At 43.4% G+C, this 24,569-nt stretch overlaps 1 protein-coding gene across 7 annotated transcripts in view; it reads left to right on the forward strand.

The window, feature by feature from the left end:
• LOC139576600 (solute carrier family 23 member 2-like) overlaps positions 1–24,569 on the forward strand; it is a 67,430-nt gene that overhangs the window by 27,608 nt on the left and 15,253 nt on the right. For 2 of the 7 annotated variants that reach the window (XM_071402871.1, XM_071402873.1), the window contains exons 2-6: positions 10,930–11,038; positions 12,853–13,055; positions 17,640–17,738; positions 18,465–18,581; positions 22,840–22,997. In XM_071402871.1, coding sequence (XP_071258972.1) covers positions 10,990–11,038; positions 12,853–13,055; positions 17,640–17,738; positions 18,465–18,581; positions 22,840–22,997 — 626 coding nt within the window. In that variant the 5' untranslated portion in view covers positions 10,930–10,989. Of the gene's footprint in view, positions 1–4,035; positions 4,160–10,929; positions 11,039–12,852; positions 13,056–17,639; positions 17,739–18,464; positions 18,582–22,839; positions 22,998–24,569 lie in introns of those variants that run through there. The other 5 variants (XM_071402874.1, XM_071402875.1, XM_071402870.1 and 2 more) reach the window with 4 other exon arrangements.

The following is a 24,569-nucleotide window of genomic DNA, read 5'->3' on the forward strand; positions in this document are numbered from 1 at the left end:
AGGGCTGTTACGGTGACATCAATACACTGTGATGAAAGAAATACAAGCTGAAATAAATCGTTCTCTCTACTATTATTCTGACATTTCACATTCTTAAAATAAAGTGATGATCCTAACTGACCTAAGACAGGGAATTTTTACTAGGATTAAATGTCAGGAATTGTGAAACTGAGTTTAAATGCATTTGGCTAAGGTGTATGTAAACTTCTGACTTCAACTGTATATTTACACGGGGAATTCATATCCATGTTTGGATTCTTTACATTGATAGGACCATGTGAATATACTGTTTAGTCAACTCCACTGTGTTAGTGTTTGTAGTGAGCGGTGCTTAGTCTATGTGTACTGTACAATATAGGCTTGGATTCCATAGATAGCTGCTCTGTTGCAATACACTACACACACCCTTTCTGCCTGCTGTCTTTCATTAGTATGTAAGCCCTTTTTTGTTGTAGGTGTACTGTATAGATGGTATAGCTGTCATCTCAACAGCGACCCCAACCTCCCCCGCCACACACCAACACACACACCCCAGCATAGTTCCGTGGCCTCTGACCTTTCCAGGCCAATGCTCTCTTGACCTTTATTGTTGTCCGAGTGAGAGGAGATAGAGATGCAGGAGTGGAAGAGCGATGGAGAAGAAACAGATAAGCAGCAAAGCTGCATAGTTGCAATACACACACACACACACCCTTTTGTGTTGTAGGTGTACTGTATAGATGGTTTAAACATAACCATGTTTGATTAGTATTTAAGCTCTTTGTGATGGGCTGTATAGCGGTGGAGCATTAACATGGTTTAATAGACCTTCCTAGGGTGTCGGCATTCTTTCATCCTCAAACTCAGTCAGCGACAGTCGGGGTCTATTGTGTTTAAATAGTGCCCCCCCACAGAGTCAACTAATGAATTGCAACAGCAACACCAGCCACAGCTGCTGTAATGAAAAGGACTAGAGATTTACAGCCAATAGCTCTTATCCCCTCTGAGGGGAAACGTCACAATGCCACTCTGTCACTCTTCTATTCAGCTACTTTTGTTAGAATTTTTAACAAAGAAGAGTTGGCCGTGTTGCCTCTGTTCTGTATCTCAAAGGTTAAGAGTATTTAGTGTTTTAACAGATCTGTCTCCACCAACAGTACATAAACTAAGTGCTGTAGTCTTGACTCTTGTTCAATTCAAACTAGAGGTTGACCGATTTTATGATTTTTCAACGCCGATACTGATTATTGGAGGACCAAAAAAAGTAGATACCGATTAATCGGCCGATCTTTTAAAAAATATATATATATATTTGTAATAAGGACAATTACAGCAATACTGAATGAACAATGAACACTTTATTTTAACTTAATATAATACATCAATAAAATCAATTTAGTCTCAAATAAATAATGAAACATGTTCAATTTGGTTTAAATAATGCAAAAACAGTGTTGGAGAAGAAAGTAAAAGTGCGACATGTGCCATGTAAAAAAGCTAACGTTTAAGTTCCTTGCTCAGAATAAGAGAACATATGAAAGCTTGTGGTTCCTTTTAACGTAAGTCTTCAATATTCCCAGTTAAGAAGTTTTAGGTTGTAGTTATTATAGGAATTATAGGACTATTTCTCTCTATACCATTTTGTATTTCATATACCTTTGACTATTGGATGTTCTTATAGGCACTTTAGTATTGTCAGCCTAATCTCGGGAGTTAATAGGCTTGAAGTCATAAACAGCGCTGTGCTTCAAGCATTGCTAAGAGCTGCTGGCAAACGCAGTAAAGTGCTGTTTGAATGAATGCTTACGAGCCTGCTGCTGCCTACCACCGCTCAGTCAGACTGCTCTATCAAATATCAAATCATATACTTAGTTATAATAAACACACAGAAATACGAGCCTTTGTTCATTAATATGGTCAAATCCAGAAACTATCATTTCGAAAACAAAACGTTTATTCTTTCAGTGAAATACGGAACCGTTCCGTATTTTATCGAACGGGTGGCAACCCTAAGTCTAAATATTGCTGTTACATTGCACAACCTTCAATGTTATGTCATAATTATGTACAATTCTGGCAAATGAATTACGGTCTTTGTTAGGAAGAAATTGTCTTCACACAGTTCGCAACGAGCCAGGCTGCCCAAACTGCTTCATATACCCTGACTCTGCTTGCACTGAACACAAGAGAAGTGACACAATTTCCCTAGTTAATATTGCCTGCTAACATTAATTTATTTTAACTACATATGCAGGTTTAAAAATATATACTTGTGTAATGCTTTTAAGAAAGGCATTGATGTTTATGGTTAGGTACATTTGTGCAACGATTGTGTTTTTTTTTTCACGAATGCGCTTTTGTTAAATAATCACCCGTTTGGCGAAGTTAAAGTAGGCTGTGATTCAATGATAAATGTAACAGGCACCGCATTGATTATATGCAATGCAGAACAAGCTACTTAATCTAGTAATATCATAAACCATATGTAGTTAACTACTGATTTATGTGAAGATAAAAAATAAAAATAAAAATACAAGATAAGTTTAATGCTAGCTAGCAACTTACCTTGGCTCCTTGCAGCCACAAGGTCATTTAGATGCTGCACTCGCGTAACAGGTGGCCACGCAGTCTCCTCTTGGATTGCAATGTAATCGGCGTCCAAAAAGGCCGATTACCGATTGTTATGAAATCGGCCCTAATTAATCGGCCAACCTCTAATTCAAACAGTCTGTTTCTGTTGCTAAAACTAGTAACTGTTACATATTATTATTGAGGAGAAGAGTGCCCATGCTTTTCTGGAGCAAGTGGCTTTGTCTTCTGATTTTTTCTGCACAGAGAACTGTAGGAAGAGGACTTGAAGTTTGTGTGCGTCTGTCTGTCTGTCTCTTATTGCTGGGGGGGAGGACGGCCCCCATCCAATCTGCACCACCACATCCCATGACAATCCACCATCACACAAACCCTGGTCCAAAGCTGTCATCTCAACAGTGATCCCACCCTCCCTCGCCACACACCAACACACACACCCCAGAATAGTTCTGTGGCCTCTGACCTTTCCAGGCCAATGCTCTCTTGACCTTTATTGTTGTCCGAGTGAGAGGAGATGCAGGAGTGATGGAGGAAACGGCTAAGCAGCAAAGCTGCATAGTTACAATACACACACCCTTTCTTATATATTTAAGCCTTTTTGTGTTGTAGGTGTACTGTATAGATGGTTTAAACATAACCATGTTTGATTAGTATTTAAGCTCCTTGTGATGGGCTGTATAGCGGTGGAGCATTAACATGGTTTAATAGGCCTTCCTGGGGTGTCGGCATTCTTTTATCCTCAGGACCATAGAGATTTACAGCCAATAGCTTTTATCCCCTCTAAGGAGGGAAACTTCACAATGCCACTCTGTCACTCTTCTCTACAGCTACTTTTGTTAGAATTTTCAACAAAGAGGAGTTGGCCGTGTTGGTCCAAAGCTGTCATCTCAACAGCGACCCCACCCTCCCCCGCCACACACCAACAACACACACACCCCAGCAGTGTAGCCTAGTGGTTAGAGCGTTGGACTAGTAACCGAAAGGTTGCAAGTTCGAGTCCCCGAGCTGACAAGGTACAAATTTGTCATTCTGCCCCTGAACAAGGCAGTTAACCCACTGTTCGTTCCTAGGCCGTCATTGAAAATAAGAATTTGTTCTTAACTGACTTGCCTAATTAAATAAAGGTAAAATAAATAAATAGTTCTGTGGCCTCTGCCCTTTCCAGGCCAATGCTCTATTGACCTTTTTATTGTTGTCCGAGTGAAAGGAGATAGAGATGCAGGAGTGATGGAAGAGAGATGGAGGAAACTGATAAGCAGCAGAGCTGCATAGTTACAAAACCTTCAGAGACCCTGTCTGTCATGATAAATACTATTATCTAGAGTTAGGGGGCTTTCATACCAAATTGGTTTGGAGCGTTTTTCCCCCGAATTCTAGCATGTTTCCCCCTTAGTGTTCACACCAGTCCAAATTAACTGAACTATCTGCACTCGGGAGCGCAATAAACAACGCACTGTGGTTCGCTCAAAAAGAGTGGCCTCGGTCCAATTACATGCGTGCCATGGTGCGGTTCGCTGTAGGTGAGAACGCAGTCCGGACCAAACACAGGAAAAGAACCCAGAAGCGGGGCATTATTATTGGTTGTTTGACTGTGAGTATTTGATGAAATGCACACCGTACCATCATTTCATATCTATGAAGCGTTATGTGAGTTGCAAGCAGCGCATTTAAGATCACATCCGATGCAGATTAGGGGAGACTGGGATGGGGCTATACCCGTGATTATAGCGTAGTCATGACGCAGTTAGAGCGCAGTTCCTCCCGCGCGTTGTTGGAAGACCCAAGCGAAAGTAATATGAAGTTTGTGACACAAAATAGATGGATTTTAATGTGAGCATTTTTCAACAACAAAAAAAAACAAATTACTTGCATGAACACGGTTTTGTTTAGGCATTTTAGTTTGTTTGACATTTTGCAATGTAAATCCAACCGGACGAAAAAAACACAATGTCATAAATAATCGAACTCTGATTCAAACTATAGCTCAAAACAGGGGTCTCCAACTGGTAGATCACGAGCACCAGTAAGTAGCTACCTACGAGTAGCTCGCCAAGCAATTCTGAAAGTACATGCATTCTTTTCATCGCAAACTGTCATAAATATACAGCTCCTGGCTACTATCCAATCAAAGCCACATTTGACATTATCCCAGTCGTTTTTAGCCACTATTGGCTTAACGTAACACAATAACTCACAATTAATTCCCAGCAATATTACCCGTATGTCTGTCTGGTGCGTGCGTTTATCACTCCGTATGTAGCCAGTTAGCGCTGCTAATGATAACCGTCTTGTGCGTAGAGAAAGATTTTCTTCTAAAACATTCTCAATGAAATGTTAACTGTAAAGTAGGCATACCTGACATAACTATATTACGATTGTGTGTATCAATTTGGTGGCCATTGTTTAACAAACTGTGCCATGACATGTGCTGCAGCAGTAGGCCAAACAGCAGAAACATCGCTAGACCAACACATTCCTCACTTTCCAGTTGGGCAATTTAAAGGGGAACAACACAAAAACCCCAAACTGTTCGTTTTTTATACCCAGACCTGAAAAATGGTCTTCTGGTGTGATTTTAAGAATTGACATGGACTCAGAACATACATTTTTGTTGTGTCTCTATGAATAATTGTAATATTGAGACTAAAATATTTAGAAAAAATCCCAGACCAGGAAAAATAAAACTGAGAAAACAGAATTTGGGGAAAATACCAAATATCATTTTGAGGGGCCAGTCATTCCAAATACGGGTTGCTAACCATTATTTTCACAGGTATATTGACAGAAGAGAAGAATGTGCCTGTTTGAACGCTTTTAAAAAATGAGTAGCTCGCAACCTTTCATTCTTTTTAAGTAGCTCTCGTTCTAGAAAATGTTGGAAACCCCTGGCTCAGACCTGTGTGTGAAAATGCACTTTGTTTGGCTGTTATGTCCCTTTCACATCCCTAGTATGAAATTATTCAAGGGCAGATCAAATACAGATAAGATCATAGGTTATCTATTTGGTTTCTGAATAGAAAAGTACCAGCAGAAGCCTCTCATGAATAGGCCCCTAGGCCTAGGTTGCTTAGCTCTCTGACATTTGTTGTAGATTGTTGGCTAGACTAAGCATAACAATTTATCGTTCTTGCAAAGACCTGGCCATGCTTAGCTGTGGACAATTATCTGGTAAGACTGGGATACATACACACACACACACATCTGGTGGGCAGGGATTGTGTTCCTCCTCAAGTGGAATCTTACATCACTGTGGAACAGAGCTCAGGTTCCCATGGTGATGTAGCCAGCACTGTCAACCATGGGTATACTGGGTAGGGTTAAAGTTAGCGTTGCACGTGTCTTTCTCCTCTTTCTCTGTTCCCCTTTTCTCTCTGTCTCTGTCTTTTTCTATTTCTGTCTCTCATGCTCTCCTTTTCTCTTTTTACCTACCCTGTATCTCCACACATTCTAGTACACAGTGTATGTGCTTCTGATAAAGAAGTTGTCTGTTTAAGCAATAAGGCACTAGGGGGGGGGGTATATGGCCAATATACCACGGCTAAGGGCTGTTCTTATGCACAACGCAGAGTGCCTGGATACAGCCCTTAGTCGTGTTATATTGGCCATATACCACAAACCCCCCGAGGTGCCTTATTGCTATTATAAACTGGTAACCAACGTAATTAGAGCAGTAAAAATAAATATTTTGTCATACCTGTGATATATGGTCTGATATACCACGGCTGTCAGCCAATCAGCATTCAGGGCTCGAACCACCCAGTTTATAATTGTTGTTATAGGACTGTGTTCATAGGACTATATCCCTCTGGGTGGACAATAAACAGATTGAACATGAGGTTATTCTAGGCGCTTCTGTAAAGTTCTGATTTCGTATTCTTGTAAATTTCACTTCTGTTTCTCTGCAACTAACCTGTACCCCCGAACATTGACTCGGTACCGGTACCCCCTGTATATAGCCTTGGTATTGTTATTTTATTGTGTTACTTTTTATTTTATTTTTAACTTTAAATCAAATCAAATCAAATCAAATTTTATTAGTCACATACACATGGTTAGCAGATGTTAATGCGAGTGTAGCGAAATGCTTGTGCTTCTAGTTCCGACAATGCAGTAATAACCAACAAGTAATCTAACCTAACAATTCCACAACTACTACCTTACACACACACACAAGTGTAAAGGGATAAAGAATATGTACATAAAGATATATGAATGAGTGGTGGTACAGAACGGCATGGCAGATGCAGTAGATGGTATAGAGTACGGTATATACATATGAGATGAGTACTGTAGGGTATGTAAACATAAAGTGGCATAGTTTAAAGTGGCTAGTGGTACATGTATTACATGAAGATGGCAAGATGCAGTAGATGATATAGAGTACAGTATATACATATGAGATGGGTAATGTAGGGTATGTAAACATTATATTAAGTGGCATTGTTTAAAGTGGCTAGTGGTACATTTTTACATAATTTCCATCAATTCCCATTTTTAAAGTGGCTGGAGTTGAGTCAGTATGTTGGCAGCGGCCGCTAAATGTTAGTGGTGGCTGTTTAACAGTCTGATGGCCTTGAGATAGAAGCTGTTTTTCAGTCTCTCGGTCCCTGCTTTGATGCACCTGTACTGACCTCGCCTTCTGGATGATAGCGGGGTGAACAGGCAGTGGCTTGGGTGGTTGTTGTCCTTGATGATCTTTATGGCCTTCCTGTGACATCGGGTGGTGTAGGTGTCCTGGAGGGCAGGTAGTTTGCCCCCGGTGATGCGTTCTGCAGACCTCACTACCCTCTGGAGAGCCTTACGGTTGTGGGCGGAGCAGTTGCCGTACCAGGCGGTGATACAGCCCGACAGGATGCTCTCGATTGTGCATCTGTAGAAGTTTGTGAGTGCTTTTGGTGACAAGCCGAATTTCTTCAGCCTCCTGAGGTTGAAGAGGCGCTGCTGCGCCTTCTTCACAACGCTGTCTGTGTGGGTGGACCAATTCAGTTTGTCCGTGATGTGTACACCGAGGAACTTAAAACTTTCCACCTTCTCCACTACTGACCCGTCGATGTGGATAGGGGGGTGCTCCCTCTCCTGTTTCCTGAAGTCCACAATCATCTCCTTTGTTTTGTTGACGTTGAGTGTGAGGTTATTTTCCTGACACCACACTCCGAGGGCCCTCACCTCCTCCCTGTAGGCCGTCTCGTCGTTGTTGGTAATCAAGCCTACCACTGTAGTGTCATCCGCAAACTTGATGATTGAGTTGGAGGCGTGCATGGCCACGCAGTCGTGGGTGAACAGGGAGTACAGGAGAGGGCTCAGAACGCACCCTTGTGGGGCCCCAGTGTTGAGGATCAGCGGGGTGGAGATGTTGTTACCTACCCTCACCACCTGGGGGCGGCCCGTCAGGAAGTCCAGGACCCAGTTGCACAGGGCGGGGTCGAGACCCAGGGTCTCGAGCTTGATGACGAGTTTGGAGGGTACTATGGTGTTAAATGCTGAGCTGTAATCGATGAACAGCATTCTCACATGGGTATTCCTCTTGTCCAGATGGGTTAGGGCAGTGTGCAGTGTGGTTGCGATTGCGTCGTCTGTGGACCTATTGGGTCGGTAAGCAAATTGGAGTGGGTCTAGGGTGTCCGGTAGGGTGGAGGTGATATGGTCCTTGACTAGTCTCTCAAAGCACTTCATGATGACGGAAGTGAGTGCTACGGGGCGGTAGTCGTTTAGCTCAGTTACCTTAGCTTTCTTGGGAACAGGAACAATGGTGGCCCTCTTGAAGCATGTGGGAACAGCAGACTGGGATAAGGATTGATTGAATATGTCCGTAAACACACCAGCCAGCTGGTCTGCGCATGCTCTGAGGACGCGGCTGGGAATGCCGTCTGGGCCTGCAGCCTTGCGAGGGTTAACACGTTTAAATGTTTTACTCACCTCGGCTGCAGTGAAGGAGAGCCCGCAGGTTTTGGTAGGGGGCCGTGTCAGTGGCACTGTATTGTCCTCAAAGCGGGCAAAAAAGTTGTTTAGCCTGTCTGGGAGCAAGACATCCTGGTCCGCGACGGGGCTGGTTTTCTTTTTGTAATCCGTGATTGACTGTAGACCCTGCCACATACCTCTTGTGTCTGAGCTGTTGAATTGCGACTCGATTTTGTCTCTGTACTGGGACTTAGCCTGTTTGATTGCCTTGCGGAGAGAATAGCTACACTGTTTGTATTCGGTCATGCTTCCGGTCACCTTGCCCTGGTTAAAAGCAGTGGTTCGCGCTTTCAGTTTCACGCGAATGCTGCCGTCAATCCACGGTTTCTGGTTTGGGAATGTTTTAATCGTTGCTGTGGGTACGACATCGTCAATGCACTTCCTAATGAACTCGCTCACCGAATCAGCATATTCGTCAATATTGTTGTTGGACGCGATGCGGAACATATTCCAATCCGCGTGATCGAAGCAGTCTTGAAGCGTGGATTCAGATTGGTCGGACCAGCGTTGAACAGACCTGAGCGCGGGAGCTTGTTTGAGTTTCTGTTTGTAGGCTGGAATCAACAAAATGGAGTCGTGGTCAGCTTTTCCGAAAGGGGGGCGGGGGAGGGCCTTATATGCGTCGCGGAAATTAGTATAACAATGATCTAGGGTTTTTCCAGCCCTGGTAGCACAATCGATATGCTGATAGAATTTAGGGAGTTTTGTTTTTAGATTAGCCTTGTTAAAATCCCCAGCTACGATGAATGCAGCCTCAGGGTGTGTGGTTTCCAGTTTACAAAGAGTCAGATAAAGTTCGTTCAGGGCCATCGATGTGTCTGCTTGGGGGGGAATATATACGGCTGTGATTATGATTGAAGAGAATTCCCTTGGTAGATAATGCGGTCGACATTTGATTGTGAGGAGTTCTAGATCAGGTGAACAGAATGACTTGAGTTCCTGTGTGTTGTTATGATGATCACACCACTTCTCGTTAATCATAAGACATACCCCCCCGCCCCTCTTCTTACCGGAAAGATGTTTGTTTCTGTCGGCGCGATGCATGAAGAAACCAGCTGGCTGCACCGACTCCGTTAGCGTCCCTTGAGTTAGCCATGTTTCCGTGAAGCAGAGCACGTTGCAATCCCTGATGTCTCTCTGGAATGCTACCCGTGCTCGGATTTCATCAACCTTATTGTCAAGAGACTGGACATTGGCGAGTAGTATGCTAGGGAGTGGAGCGCGATGTGCCCGTCTCCGAAGCCTGACCACGAGACCGCCTCGTTTGCCCCTTTTTCGGCGTCGCACAGGGTCGCCGGCTGGGATCAGATCCATTGTATTGGGTGGAAGGCAAAACACTGGATCCGTTTCGGGAAAGTCATATTCCTGGTAGGAACGATGATGAGTTGACGTTAATCGTATATTCAGTAGTTCCTCCCGACTGTATGTAATGAAACCTAAGATTACCTGGGGTACCGATGTAAGAAATAACACATAAAAAAACAGAATACTGCATATTTTCCAAGGAACGCGAAGCGAGGCGGCCATCTCTTTTCGGCGCCGGAAGTATTCACAGTTTATTTAGTAAATATTTTGAAAACTATTTCTTGAACTGCATTGATGGTTAAGGGCTTGTAAGTAAGCATTTCACGGTAACACCTGTTGTGTTCAGGGGATGTGACAAATAACATTTGGTTTGAACTGCAAGGAGTCATAACTGACTGAAAACACACACTCACACACACACACTGAAATGTGTACCCTTCAGAATCCAGGGTTTGAAGAGAGGGTGATTGATTGTTGTCAACACGAAGACATCAGCTCCATGGGTCTCTCTGTAACTCTCGGTTTCTCTCTGTGTCTCATGGTGGACGCTCTCTCTGACAAATGTGATGAGCCCTTTGATGTTGTTGACGTTCATTGTTTCTGTGGTTTCCATGCCCCGGGGGTAGTAAATGGTGTGCAAGTCAGTCAGCCGCACAGACACAAAGTCTCTGTCTCTGTGTCTCTCTCACTCCGCTCGGCTCACATGCTAGTGTCTCTAAAACTGGGCTCAACGAATTGAGCCGGGAGAAACATAGCTGTGGTAGTCCCTGTCACACATAACACTGTAGCCTATGGGTCAGACCATACACACACACACCACTGTAGTCTACTATGGGACAGACTGCCACTGTAGGACACTGTTAGGGCACCAACTCATGTGTTTATTATTACTTACATGTCACGAAAAGGTGTGTGTGATAGGCCTATGGCTTTGTAACAAGCTTGTGTGTGTATAGAGAGGGCTCAATTAATCAATGTCATTAATTACCTGACTCATGAACGGTTAATGAATGTTGGCTGTCATATTAACTACTATCTCACCCTCTCCCCTTACCCCTCACCTGTCCACCCCCCACCTCTCTCCTCTGTCTCTCTCAGCCTCTTTCTCCCCCTCCCCCTCTCTATCGCTTTCCCCCCTCTTTCAGCCCTCCCACACAGATGCACCCCGCTGCCCAGCTCGACAGGAGCGATGGGATGTGTCAACTAGGTACTTTACTTGCCAACATTAAACACTAACTGGGGGAAGGAAGGGGTGAGGGGCTTAGGAAAGGGAAAGAGGGGGGGGCATGATGTCAACTAGGTACTTCACACATTGACCAACCAAAACCTGAAGATGGATGAGAAGGCAAGGGGGGGGGGGGAAGAGGGGCGCAGTCAACACTGCTGGCAGACACGAGAGAAGGGGGAGGTAGAAGAATGGAGGATGGGAGAAGAGGGTTGGTGCAGAGGAGGTAGAATAAGGGTGAGGAAAGGCTAAGGACAGAAGGAAGCTCAGGGCTAGTTTCCCGGAACTAGATTAAGGCTACTCCTGGACTAAAAAGCTTTCTCTGGAGACTGGAGAGGAGGCTTAGTCTATCATTTTTAAAGCAGAGGGATGGGGTGAGGGTGTTGGGGGAAAGGTATTAGTCTGACAAGAAGGCCTTGTGTCTCATGAGGGTGAGACAGTGAAAGATGACATGAAGGGTGAGTGGAGTTGACATGACGCCAGAAATAACACCACCTCCTGACTAACAAACTTACCTCCCTGCTTCTATCCCGCTCTCCTTCTCTCTCCCCACGCTTCCTTCTCCTCCTTCCCATCTCCGACCTTTTATCCCCTTCTCTCCCTCTACCTTCTTTCTCTCCTTCTTTGTCTATCCCTCGCTCTCCTCCTCATTTTCCCTGTCTACTCTGCTTTACTTTTGACCCTATCTGCCCCTCCCCAATGCCCTGTCTTTATCCTCCCCAATGCCCTGTCTTTATCCTCCCCAATGCCCTGTCTTTATCCTTCCCAATGCCCTGTCTTTATCCTTACCAATGCCCTGTCTTTATCCTTCCCAATGCCCTGTCTTTATCCTTCCCAATGCCCTGTCTTTATCCTTCCCAATGCCCTGTCTTTATCCTCCCCAATGCCCTGTCTTTATCCTTCCCAATGCCCTGTCTTTATCCTTCCCAATGCCCTGTCTTTATCCTCCCCAATGCCCTGTCTTTATCCTCCCCAATGCCCTGTCTTTATCCTCCCCAATGCCCTGTCTTTATCCTTACCAATGCCCTGTCTTTATCCTTCCCAATGCCCTGTCTTTATCCTTCCCAATGCCCTGTCTTTATCCTTCCCAATGCCCTGTCTTTATCCTTCCCAATGCCCTGTCTTTATCCTTACCAATGCCCTGTCTTTATCCTTCCCAATGCCCTGTCTTTATCCTTCCCAATGCCCTGTCTTTATCCTTGCTCTCCTCCCTCATCCCCTACCTCCTTCTCTGTTTGTAATCGACAGCATGTACTGTATGAGTACATACATCTGGGTTTGTGTCCCGAATTGCACTCTATTCACTTTTTAGTGCAGTACTTTTTTTACCAGGGCCTATAGAGCTCTGATCAAAAGTAGTCCACTATAGAGGGAATAGGGTGCCATTTTGAACTCTTTCTGGGTCTTCCAGGCCCATCCCAGTATCAGGTATTTCCACAGTCCTGGATCCCCTCTGACCTTTGATGATCCAGTCTAGGGTAAAGAGAAGGGGACTGTGCAGATACTGTTGCCTCAGGTCAAGTCTTGGGCTCTGGAACCAGGACCAGACCGCTGTCTCTCTGTAAACTCAGCTTTAGGCCCAACCCTGCTTCCCAGCCACAGCCTCAGTGACCCCCGTGGAGCTTTTGATCCAGTGGGCAAAGGGCCCAGTTTCTAAAATACTTTACATAGTACATTACCTTCTGTACTACTCTAGTCTAGATGGCCTCATGGCCACACTCATGAAAGTAATAGTAAATGATCAATCTCTCTCTCTCTCGCCCCTCTTTCTCACTCTCTCTTTCTCTCTCTCTCAGTAGATGACACAGTCCTGGACCATGTAAGGGAGCTGAAGGCGCAATCTGCAGTGTTTCTACCGGAGAGAGCGACGGGGATAGTGAGGGAAGAGGAGGAGCGAGGAATGGGCATGGGGAAAAATATCACCTCTAAGTCGATGGAGGGAGAAGGGGCGAAGTATGAGGAGGAGAACAAACACAGAGCAGACTTCTACCCCATTCCGGTACAGTATACTTGTGTGCGCGAGTATGTTGTCTGTCTGTATGCATGCATCTGTGTGCGTGTCTGCTTGCACAGGGGGATTTAGGCAGTTAAGGGTCATCAAGCTGACACACTGACAGAGGATTGATTTGTAATGACAGGGTTAGGCCACCATACACACAGACCTGTCATTAGGATCACTTAACACTCTTCAAGGTCACACACAAACACATATGTCGTGACAGTTTTTTTGTTCTGGCCATTCCCTCTTGGCTGCAGCACAGTCCCCTCATGTGCGTCACACCACAATTCAACAATAACGAGGGTTTCGAGCCACAAACAGTTGGACGGACGCATGTGATACTGTGCTGAGAAGCCCCAACACAAAGCCTGTCCTGTTTTCGATTCCATCAGAGATTTACAACTATAGTGCCTTAAAGTATTCATAACCCTTGACTTATTCACATTTTCTTGTGTTACAGCCTGAATTCAAAATGGATTAAAAAATAATAATTCTCACCCATCTACCCCATAAAGAGAGAACGTGTTTTTAGAAATGTAAATTTGCTAATTTATTAAATATTCACACCCTTGAGTCAATACATGTTGGAATCACCTTTGGCAGCAATTACAGCTGTGAGTCTGGATTGTACAATACAGTGCATTCTGAAGGTATTCAGACCCCTCGACTTTTTCCACATTTTGTTTCGTAACAGCCTTATTCTCAAATTGATGAAATCTTTTTTTTCTTGTAATCAATCTACACACAATATCCTATAACGACAAAGCAAAAACAGGTTTTTAGAAATGTTTGCAAATGTATGCAAATAAAAAACTTTACTCAGTGCCTTGTTGAAGCACCTTTGGCAGTGTTTACAGACTCAAGTCTTCTTGGGTATGAAATGATGCTACAAGCTAGGCACACCTGTATTTGTTTCTCCCATTCTTTTCTGCAGATCCTCTCAAGCTCTGTCAGGTTGAATGGGGAGTGTCGTGCACAGCTATTTTCAGGACTCTCCAGAGATGGTTGATCGGGTTCAAGTCCGGACTCTGGTTGGGCAAGTCGAAACCACTCCTGCGTTGTCTTGGCTGTGTGCTTAGGGTTGTTGTCCTGTTGGAAGGTGAACCTTTACCCTAGTCTGAGGTCCTGAGCGCTCTGGAGCAGGTTTTCATCAACGATCTCTCTGTACTTTGCTCTGTTCATCTTTCAATCGATCCTGACTAGTCTCCCACTCCCTGCCGCTGAAAAACATCCCCACAGTATGATGCTGCCACCACCATGCTTCACCGTAGGGATGGTGCCAGGTTTCCTCCAGACATGACGCTTGGCATTCAGGCCAAAAAGTTCAATCTTGGTTTTATCAGACCAGAGAATCTTGTTTCTCATGGTCTGAGAGTCCTTTAGGTGCCTACAAGCGGTCTGTCATGTGCCTTTTACTGAGGACTGGCTTTTGTCTGGCCACTCAACTATAAGGTTCTGATTGGTGGAGTGCTGCAGAGATGGTTGTCCTTCTGGAAGGTTCTCCCATCTCCACAGAGGAACTCAGGAGCTCTGACAGTGCCCTACTCCCCCGATTTGCTCAGTTTGGTCGGGTGGCCAGCTCTAGGAAGAGTCTTGGTGGTTCTAAACTTTTTCCATTTAAGAATGATGCAAGCCACTGTGTTCTTGGGGACCTTCAATGCTGCAGACATTTTTTCGTACACTTCCGCCGGATCTGTGCCTCGACACAATCCTATCTCGGAGCTCTACGGACAATTCCTTCGATCTCATGGCTTGGTTTTTGCTTGGACGTGCACTGTCAACTATGGGACCAAATCCTGTCCTATCAATTGAATTTACCACAGGTGGACTCCAATCAAGTTGTAGAAACATCTCAAAGATGATCAATGGCACCTGAGCTCAATTTTGAGTCTCATAGCAAATGGTCTGAATACTTATGTAAATAAGGTATTTCAGTTTTTTTTTATATATATAAATTTGCAAACAATTAAAAACCTGTTTTCGCTTTGTTGATATGGGTATTGTGTGTAGATTGAGGATTTGTTTTATTAATCAATTTTAAAATAAGGCTGTAACATAACAAATTGTGGAAAAAGTCAAGGGGTCTGAATACTTTCCGAATGCACTGTATTTGCACATTATTCTTTTTTAAATTCTTCAAGGTCTGTCAAGTTTGTTGTTGATCAATACTAGACTGCCATTTTCAAGTCTTGCCATACATTTAAGTCAAAACTGTAACTAGGCAACTCCGTAATTTTGGTAAGCAACTCCAGTGTATATTTGGCCTTGTATTTTAGGTTATTGTCCTGCTGAAAAGTGCATTCGTCTCAGTGTCTATTGGAAAGCAGACTGAACCAGGTTTTCCTCTAGGATTTTGCCTGTGCTTAGGTCTACTCCATTTCTTTTTATCCTAAAAGAACTCCCTAGTGCGTGCCAATGACAAGCATACCTATAATAATGATGCAGCCACCACCACGCTTGAAAATATGAAGAGTGGTACTCAGTGATGTTGTGTTGGATTTGGGGTTGAATCTGTGTTTGAAATTCACTGCTCGACTCAGGGACGTTCCAGATAATTGTATGTGTGGGGTACAGAAATGAGGTAGTCATTCAAAAACCATGTTAAACACTAACACTATTCACACAGAGTACATGCAACTTATTACGTGACTTGTTAAGCAACATTTTTACTCCTGAACTTATTTTGGCTTGCCATAACAAAGGGGTTGAATATTTATTAACTCAAGACATTTCAGCTTTTCATTTTTTATTAATTTATAAACATTTCTAAAAACATAATTCCACTTTGACATTATGGGGTATTGTGTGTCGGTCAGTGACACAAAATCTCAATTGAATCCATTATAAATTCAGGCTGTGACACAACAAAATGTGGGAAAAGTCAAAGGGTGTGAATACTGTCTGAATGCACTGTATATCCTGTTTATTATAAGTATCCCATTCACATGCTCCTCTCTGCTGTTACTGAATGGCTGAATGGGACAGAGGTGGATAAAGGGACACAGTGGCTATTCTCAATGACCTGTACAGCAATAGTCCCACCTCCTTCCCTTATGTCATTCTTTCTTTCTTCTTAATCCTCACCTCACTCTCCCCTCCATAGCTCTCTCCCTGCATGCCTTCCCCAAGGTACTAGTTTTGTGATGTCCATTAATACAAATGACAGACACAGACAGACAGACAGAAAAACAAAACAAAAACAGACTGTGTAATGTATAATCTTTCATTTAGGATCCATTGTCTAGAACCTAATATTCAGTTCATTCTAAGGTCTCTCATCTGTTGTCTACTCTGCCAGAAGGGATCTTTACAAGCTAGTGAAAAATGGGTAGTAGGATAAAATGTAATGTGTCCCCAGGAAAGGTTCTCTCTCTCTCTCTCTCTCTGTCTCTCTCTCTGTCTCTCTCTGTCTCTGTCTCCGTCTCTCTGTCTCGCTCTCTCTGTCTCGCTCTCTCTGTCTCTGTCTCTCTGTCTCGCTCTCTCTGTCTCGCTCTCTCTGTCTCTCTGTCTCTGTCTCGCTCTCTCTGTCTCTCTCTCTCTGTCTCTCTCTCTCTGTCTCTCATTTATATATATATACACACACACACAGTTTAATGCCGATGACATTTGAGTCAGAACAAAAGTCATTTGTTATTTTTCATGCCTGACAGACGAGATGCAAAGACACATCCTCAAAGTGTGTGTTCGTGACCTTCATCTATAATTTGCTAACCAAGTCACAGACAGAGGATACAACACACACCCTGTATCCCTAGAGCATATGTGTGTCCGTCAGTGTGAAGAATAGTCCAGTGCATGCACTAATGAAGGAACTAATTTAATTATGGCCCTCTTTTCCCCTGGATCCTTTTTATTAAGCTGCGCTGCAAAGGCCCCTAAAGCAACACCCAGGCTGTCCTTGTGTGTTAGGTCCAATAGTTTTGTTAACCTTACCCAAGCATTATCAATGTCCTTGCTTTGCTTTGCTTTCCTTGAAATGTACTCTCTCTTGCAGATACACACACTTGTGCGTACACAAGTGTGTTAGTTGTTACTTTGAACCCTTCCTGGTTAAATAAAAAAAGAAAATGTAGTGTGTGTGTGAACTGTTTGCAAAATTCTTCAGGGGACGTTTTTGCTCTGCCAAAACAGGCGGTATCACTGCAAATGCACAGTGTTTGAGCATAACACTTCATTCAAAAGTTTGGAATGCAACACACCCACCATAGCACTTTCTATTATATGTATTGTAAACATGCATTATACGTTCTGCATCATACGATCTCTACCGCTCCTCCTTCATTGACATGTTGTAGACCTACTGTTAAAGGGTCTGAAATACATGTTGTAGAGCTACTGTTAAAGGGTCTGAAATACATGTTGTAGACCTACTGTTAAAGGGTCTGAAATACATGTTGTAGACCTACTGTTAAAGGGTCTGAAATACATGTTGTAGACCTACTGTTAAAGGGTCTGAAATACATGTTGTTGAGAGTAAGACAGTGATAATGACATTGTCAGTTCTTGGTAATTACATTGTTTGTGTATGTACTGTCCTGTAGATGGATAAAGTATTGCCATGTATCTGTCTGTGCTGTACTGTAGGTGGTGGTTAACGGAGTGGGACAGGCCGCTGGAGAGCAGGACACTGAAGACACTGAGCTGATGGCCGTCTACACTAAAGAGAACCAGGGAGGAGAGAAAGTACAAGGCGCACGCACACTTCAAACTCCTAACTCTCCCTTCTCATCTCACTAATCGCCCTACATCCTCTGTTTATCCTTACCTTCCTCCCCCTCTCTCCCCTAACTTGCTCTTTTGATCATCCCCTCCTCTCCCTGTCACTGTGACTCTGCACTTTTCCCCTCGCGTGAGAACAAGACATGAAAGAGACTGAGAGAGAGGTCACAGATACAGGAAGAATTTCTCATCGGTGTCTGTTTGAATCTCTCTTTCTTATTCTCTCTCTCCCTCTCCCTTTCTAAATCCCTCCCTCCCTAGTCTTTCTTCATTACGAAACTCTCTTGCTGAATCTTTTAGTTTCTCTCTTTCATTCTGAATTCCCCGCTCCTCACTCCTCCCCCTCTGTCTCTGTCTGGACATGTGGCTGTGACCTCATCAGCCTGTGACTATGGGCCCTGGTCAAAAGTAGTGAACTAAATAGGGAATAGGCCATTTGGGCCTATAATTCATCCTACCACCTGTGACTCATGTCAGTAACTAATGCTTTAATGACAGCCCCTAGAGTGGTTGGGTTCAGGTCTTACCTCCCTCAGGCACACACACACTTACAAATAGATTGCTACCTGTAACACTAAACTACACAGACAACCTCTTAGTCTTAACCCTTTACTCCAGAGACCATATAGCCTGTGGTGTTTGAGGTTGTACATCTATAGTTCTCACCATTTTGTTTGTGTTTGTGTGTAGAGTTCCATGTCGGAGACGTTGGACAGTGCAGACAGTATGGACGCCAGGAGAATGGACATGATCTACACCATTGAAGACACTCCTCCCTGGTACCTGTGTATATTCCTGGGCTTACAGGTGAGACGCATGCAAGCACACACACACACACACATCCCCCCTGGTACCTCTGGGTTACCTTTTTGAAGGGGTATTGTGAGATTCTGGCAATGAAGCCGTTTTTGAATGTCAGAAGAACTTGTGGATACCATTTGTATGTCTCGGTGTACAATATGAAGGAAGTTAGAGGTAGTTTCGCGAGCCAATGCGAGCTAGTATTAGGGCAATGACAGGAAGTCTACATAGCGTACCTGTAGACTTCCAGTCATTGCGCTAATTAGCATTGGCTCGTGAAGCTTTCTCTAACTACCTCCAACTAGTCAGTTAAGAACAAATTCTTATTTACAATGACGGCCTACCTCGGCCAAACCCTCCCCTAACCCGGCCTACGCTGGGCCAATTGTGCACCTCCTTATGGGACTCCCGATCACTGCCGGTTGTGATACAGCCTGGGATCGAACCCGGGTCTTTAGTGAAGCCTCTAGCACTGCTACTACACGCCGAGACATAAACATGGTATCCACAAGTTAATTTGACTCTGGGTCTGTAGAAAAACGTCTTACAGATAGATGTCTGATCTTAACTTGATCAGTCTTTTGTTGCGGAGAATTTTCCTGAAGGTTCAGGAAATTAAAATGAGTCTTGTGATTGGCTAAAAATTAGCAGTTCTCTTTCTCTCCATTCGGGGGCAGTCGAGTCAGCGAGCCCTGATCCCAATATCTTAAAATAATGTTCTCGTTCGCTCATGCTATAGGCTTAGGTTGTATTACTGCAACACTAAAATGTGCAAGACTGTATCTGAGATGCAGCCATACACATCAACAACCGTCATTTTATATAGCTTAATAACACATTGTAGTTATTGGTCTCTACTAGGCTACGATATACATGTGTCTAAACGAGGAAATGCTTTATTTCTATTGTACAGAATGCTTGTAAAATAGATCAATCGCCCGTAGTCTGTTAAAAACGGACCAAATTGTTTCGATGACAATACCAACCAGAGGGCGAACATATCTTGAAAGACTTTGGCTGCAAGCAGGCCTAAGGCAGAGAGGAAGAGGCAAAGTGAGAAGGCTCACTCTAGGCAAAATAAGCCCAATGCGTTTCTATGGGCTTAATATGCAGACCTAAGCTTGTCGCCTTCCTTACTGCTTTTGGGACGACCCCCATTGGGCAAAGACATGAGCATCTCGTCATTATCTACAGATCTCTGACTAAGGTAATACTGACATCATCTATTTGGAAGCGGTAGAGGTGACCAATAATGCTTGCACTTGAGATCAGCTGTGTGGGTGAATTTAGCGCATATTGATGGTTTAACGAGACCTCAGTTGGCAATAATTTAGTGCCATCGATGGTTGCAATAAGCCCCTTGTTGTTTTATTATATTCCTATAGGCTACCCGTTAGCTTATTGATAGTCACATAATGAAAGGTTTGAAAACAGATAATCTACTGTTTGTGTTTCCGTGGCTAAATTGATGACCTGCCATCAGTTGATTGACAGATGTAGGCCTACAGTACTGTAGAACGATAAACTTTCCTCCAGTGTGGATGCCCGCCCATGTTTTATAGTTAGGCTATGTATAATTTGCAGAGGTGGGTAGAGTACTTAAGTAAAAGTACTGTTAATTTCAGCCTGAAGAAACTACTGAAGTACGTGTAAAAATAGTATCCGGTCAGTAAACTACTTAAGTACCAGTTACACATTTAGTTTGTTAATTTTTTACACCTGTTGGTAAACTGTGAAAGCGAAACAAAAGGATAACAACTTAGTGCAATTTATTTACTATTAAAGCCTGTCAGCACCATCTTGCAGATGTCCCCCGGCACAGATACTCTCCAATGAAAACTGACCTCGAACAAAGTCCGTAGGCTGTACAGCTTCAATTGTGGTCATTCAATGTTGACTTAATATCTTTCAATGTGCACAATTTCATAAAGCTACAGTGGGGAGAACAATTATTTGATACACTGCAGATTTTGCAGGTTTTCCTACTTACAAAGCATGTAGAGGTCTGTAATTTTTATCATAGGTACACTTCAACTGTGAGAGACAGAATCTAAAACAAAAATCCAGAAAATCACATTGTATGATTTTTAAGTAATTAATTAGCATTTTATTGCATTACATTGTTCTCCCCACTGTATATGGTACTCAAGACGTTGGAATCATTTTACAATTTCAATACCATTAATGAACATTTATTTCACAATATAATTTCAAGTATATGTGATGGTAAATGCATACTAAAAATATTTACAGCAAGTGTGATGTTTAATTTTTCACTCAGAATGAACAGGTTAGTGGTACAACAGTCAAGCAATCAATACCGAAATTTCACTCAATCATGTTACTAGTATGCTAATCAGACACATTTCACCATGGACTTAAATTGACGTTAAAAAAATATATAGATTTTAGCTAATCCTAACCCTTTTCCTAACCTTAATCTACTCTAACCTGCTACATTAATTCTCCTAACCTGCTTCGTGAAGTCAATTTTTGATTAGCTGTATCTCTTCTAGAGAACCGGATTGACACTCCCTCCTTCTCTTCTGAACCTCCTTTCCACTTTGAAGGGTATTTTCTTTTCTTGGCTTGGCCCATTCTCCTCACCCTCGGTTGTGCCGCTACAAGCTGTAAATAAAAAGACACACACAAAAAAAAGTGATTTCTAGTCTGGCACAAAAAGCTTACTGAGATGATACACTGACTGTATGACAGAGGTGCTTATAGGCCCTGTCACAAAAACTGAATGACATTTAGAGAGAGAGAGAGCAATGCATGGGAGGATGCTGCAGTAGACTGAACCGTTGATCTAGCTAACGTTAGCTAGTTACATGGTTGACACTACAGTTAGCTAGCTTAGACAGCTTGTCTAGTTTCAACCTAATGTGATAGCTAGTTAGCTATTGCCACACACATCTGATTACTCTATTCACTCTTTTTGCCACTAACAAAGTGACTAGTTGGGAAACAAACAGAGATCGTATGAGGAGCTAAAAACAGGAGATGAAACTTTTTCTGTCAAATTCTGGGTTGACCAAAACTAGCTAGTTAGCTACCTAGGCATTTCATTTGCACTTGTCCTCAACTCAATTTCAGCAGCAGAATTATATCTTACAAATACTTATCTTACTCCAGAAATATATAATATTGCAAACGCAGAAGGTAATTAAAGTGCAATTTACCTCGCATCTGGATAAGAACCCAAGAACAAAAATATGAAGAGCTGTGGTCGAGATAGAACTGGGTTTGACGGATGACTTTGAGAGTCAATGGACTTAAGAGTTTTGATGGCAAGCTATTTTGAATACATTTCCTTGGTCAAGGGGTTATGAAATGTTCATACAGACGTAAAAGGGAACCCATAGTTTGATTTAATGTACATTTCATTTTAATTCGCTACATTTGGTTATTATTATATAATAATATAAATGTAACAAAGTGATTTGGTAAAATGTAATGGAGTAAAAAGTAAGTTACGTCCTTCAGAAATTGCTTGAGTAAGAGTACAACTACAGCCCACAGAGTCACTAGAAAAGTACTAGTTCCTCAAAATATATCAAGGGCAGTAGTGGGCCGGATTCGAATCCATGCCTACTCTGGCGTATGTGTGCCATTGTCAGCAGCTGTACCCACTGGACCACAAAGACACTGAGATAACCATGAAGAACCATTTAGTTAGCCTATTGCTTGCCCCACCTGCCCTGAATGACGGGTTGCCACTGGTTTTTATGCAGTTGACTGTCTGATTATATGTGTAATATGCAAATAATGCCATGTTGACTCTATGTAATATGCAAGTAATGACAACTGCCTTGTGTCCTCAGAGATATTCTATTACCTAGGCTGCAACTGAATGACATGGCTTCCTCTCCTTGTCTCCTCTCCTTTATCTGCACTGATGTGAAATACTTGGAGAGGTGAAAGGTAATGCCTGATCGGGATCCTCCCTATTGCTTTAATCTGTCCTTTGTTACCAGTGCAGATGAACAAGAGGAGACAAGGAGTGGAAGCCACTTCAGACAATGTTCAGATGCAGCCATGCCCAGTTCAAAAAATGCCATCTCACTGCTTATTCAAGTGTCCTCCTATTTCCCCTTCTATAACCCATATGATGTAACATAGTCTCCCCACTCCTGATGTAACTAAGCCCCTCCCCTTCACACTGATGCTTATAAAACATACTCTTATGAAAGTTGATGCTCTGCTTCACTGTCGCACGCACACACACACTTTCACAATGTAACCCTCTCTTCTCTCACTCTAGCACTACCTGACATGTTTCAGTGGTACCATTGCGGTGCCATTCCTGCTAGCTGAAGCCATGTGTGTAGGGTTTGACCAGTGGGCTACCAGTCAGCTCATAGGAACTATCTTCTTCTGTGTGGGAATCACCACCCTGCTACAGACTACACTGGGCTGCAGGTACGCACGCACGCACGCACGCACGCACGCACGCACGCACGCACGCACGCACACACACACACACACACACACACACACACACACACACACACAGAGTGATGTGTTTAGGGCTGATGCAGGCACCAAGGGAAACTGTAGGCCAGTGTTGTGGCTACAGGCTTCTGTACATAATACTCTAGAATACTCTGCTATTGATCTTCTCTCCTGCACTTTCCCCTTTACTGCTTGTAAAATGTTTTACATCCCTCTCTCTTTCTCTAGTGTTCTCTCCATCTCCTCTCTCTCCTTATACCCTCTGCCTCTCACCCCCTACTCTCTCCTCTGTCCTCTCTCTCCCTCCTCTCTCTCTAAGTACCATGTTGGCATAATAGACAGTGAAGAGACTGAGGAAAGTCACTCCTCCATCTTTTCGCTTCCTCTGTTCCTCCTTCATTCCTCTTTATCCCTCTATCATTCTCTAGTGTGTGTGTATGTCAAATCAAATCTTATTGGTCACATACACATATTTAGCAGGTGTTATTGCGGGTGTAGCAAAATGTGTGTGTGTGTGTGTGTGTGTGAGCGCATGTGCGCATGTGACTCAACAGTTTCTGAAAGCACATGAGCCAGAAGTTGTACTGTTGGTAACTGGAATGGAGTGGGTTAGCACCAGGGCAGGAAAGTGTGGGTGTGTGTATTTGGCCAACTGTAGAGCTGCACCCCCTCTTCCCAGACTGACCAGTGAACTTGAAATGTTCTGAGTGTCCGGGGGTTCCTCCCAACTGGCACCATATTCTGACGGCTCTGGTCAAAAGTAGAGCACTATGATATAGGGAGCCATTTGGGTTGTTAGCCTGAGTATGTCATGAATGTTTGGTGTCAACAGTAAACCAGACTGTGGGAGAAGATATCCATAGCTTTACATTCTACCCAGTGTGGTTAGCGTTAGGGATATGTTTAGGGCTACATGGTGAGGAGCATTGACTGAATGGACAAACAAGCACTCCATTTTCTTTTTTTCTCTCTTCCACCTCTCCCTCTACAGGAAACACTCTATCCTTTTCTTTTTCTCTCCTTTTCGTTCCCTCTTTTTCAGTTCTTTCTCTCCTCACTGTGGTTAGAGATTAAAATTTGACTCAGTGAGTCAGTGTGACCTGAGATGCCCTTCTGTTCTCTCCTCTCTGTCTCTCCCTCCCCTTGCCCACTCTCTCTCTCACTCTAGAAATATGATATCCTTTAGAAATACCACAGCCAGGTTTCATCATTGTTGCCATGGGTATTATCGCTACCACACGTGAATGTGTTGCTAGATGCCATGTCACGTCATGGTAATCTGTTTGTAATTGTGTTTGCACATCTCAGTCTCATGGCCAAGATACAGCAGCACTGACAGGAAATCACTGCACACACACACTTGACACACAAACACACACAGAAGGTACTCCGCTAGTCTCATGGCCTTGAATGATTCCTGTCTGAAACGAGAGAATTAAGCAGTATTTTACTGTTTCAGCGGCTACAGTGTCTGATAGTCAGGCTACAGCCTTGAAAAGAACTGCACATACACTCACAGACCAGTGGTATGGCAGACCT

This window comes from Salvelinus alpinus, chromosome 5 (genome assembly GCF_045679555.1).
Source record: "Salvelinus alpinus chromosome 5, SLU_Salpinus.1, whole genome shotgun sequence".
NCBI classification, from domain to species: domain Eukaryota; kingdom Metazoa; phylum Chordata; class Actinopteri; order Salmoniformes; family Salmonidae; genus Salvelinus; species Salvelinus alpinus.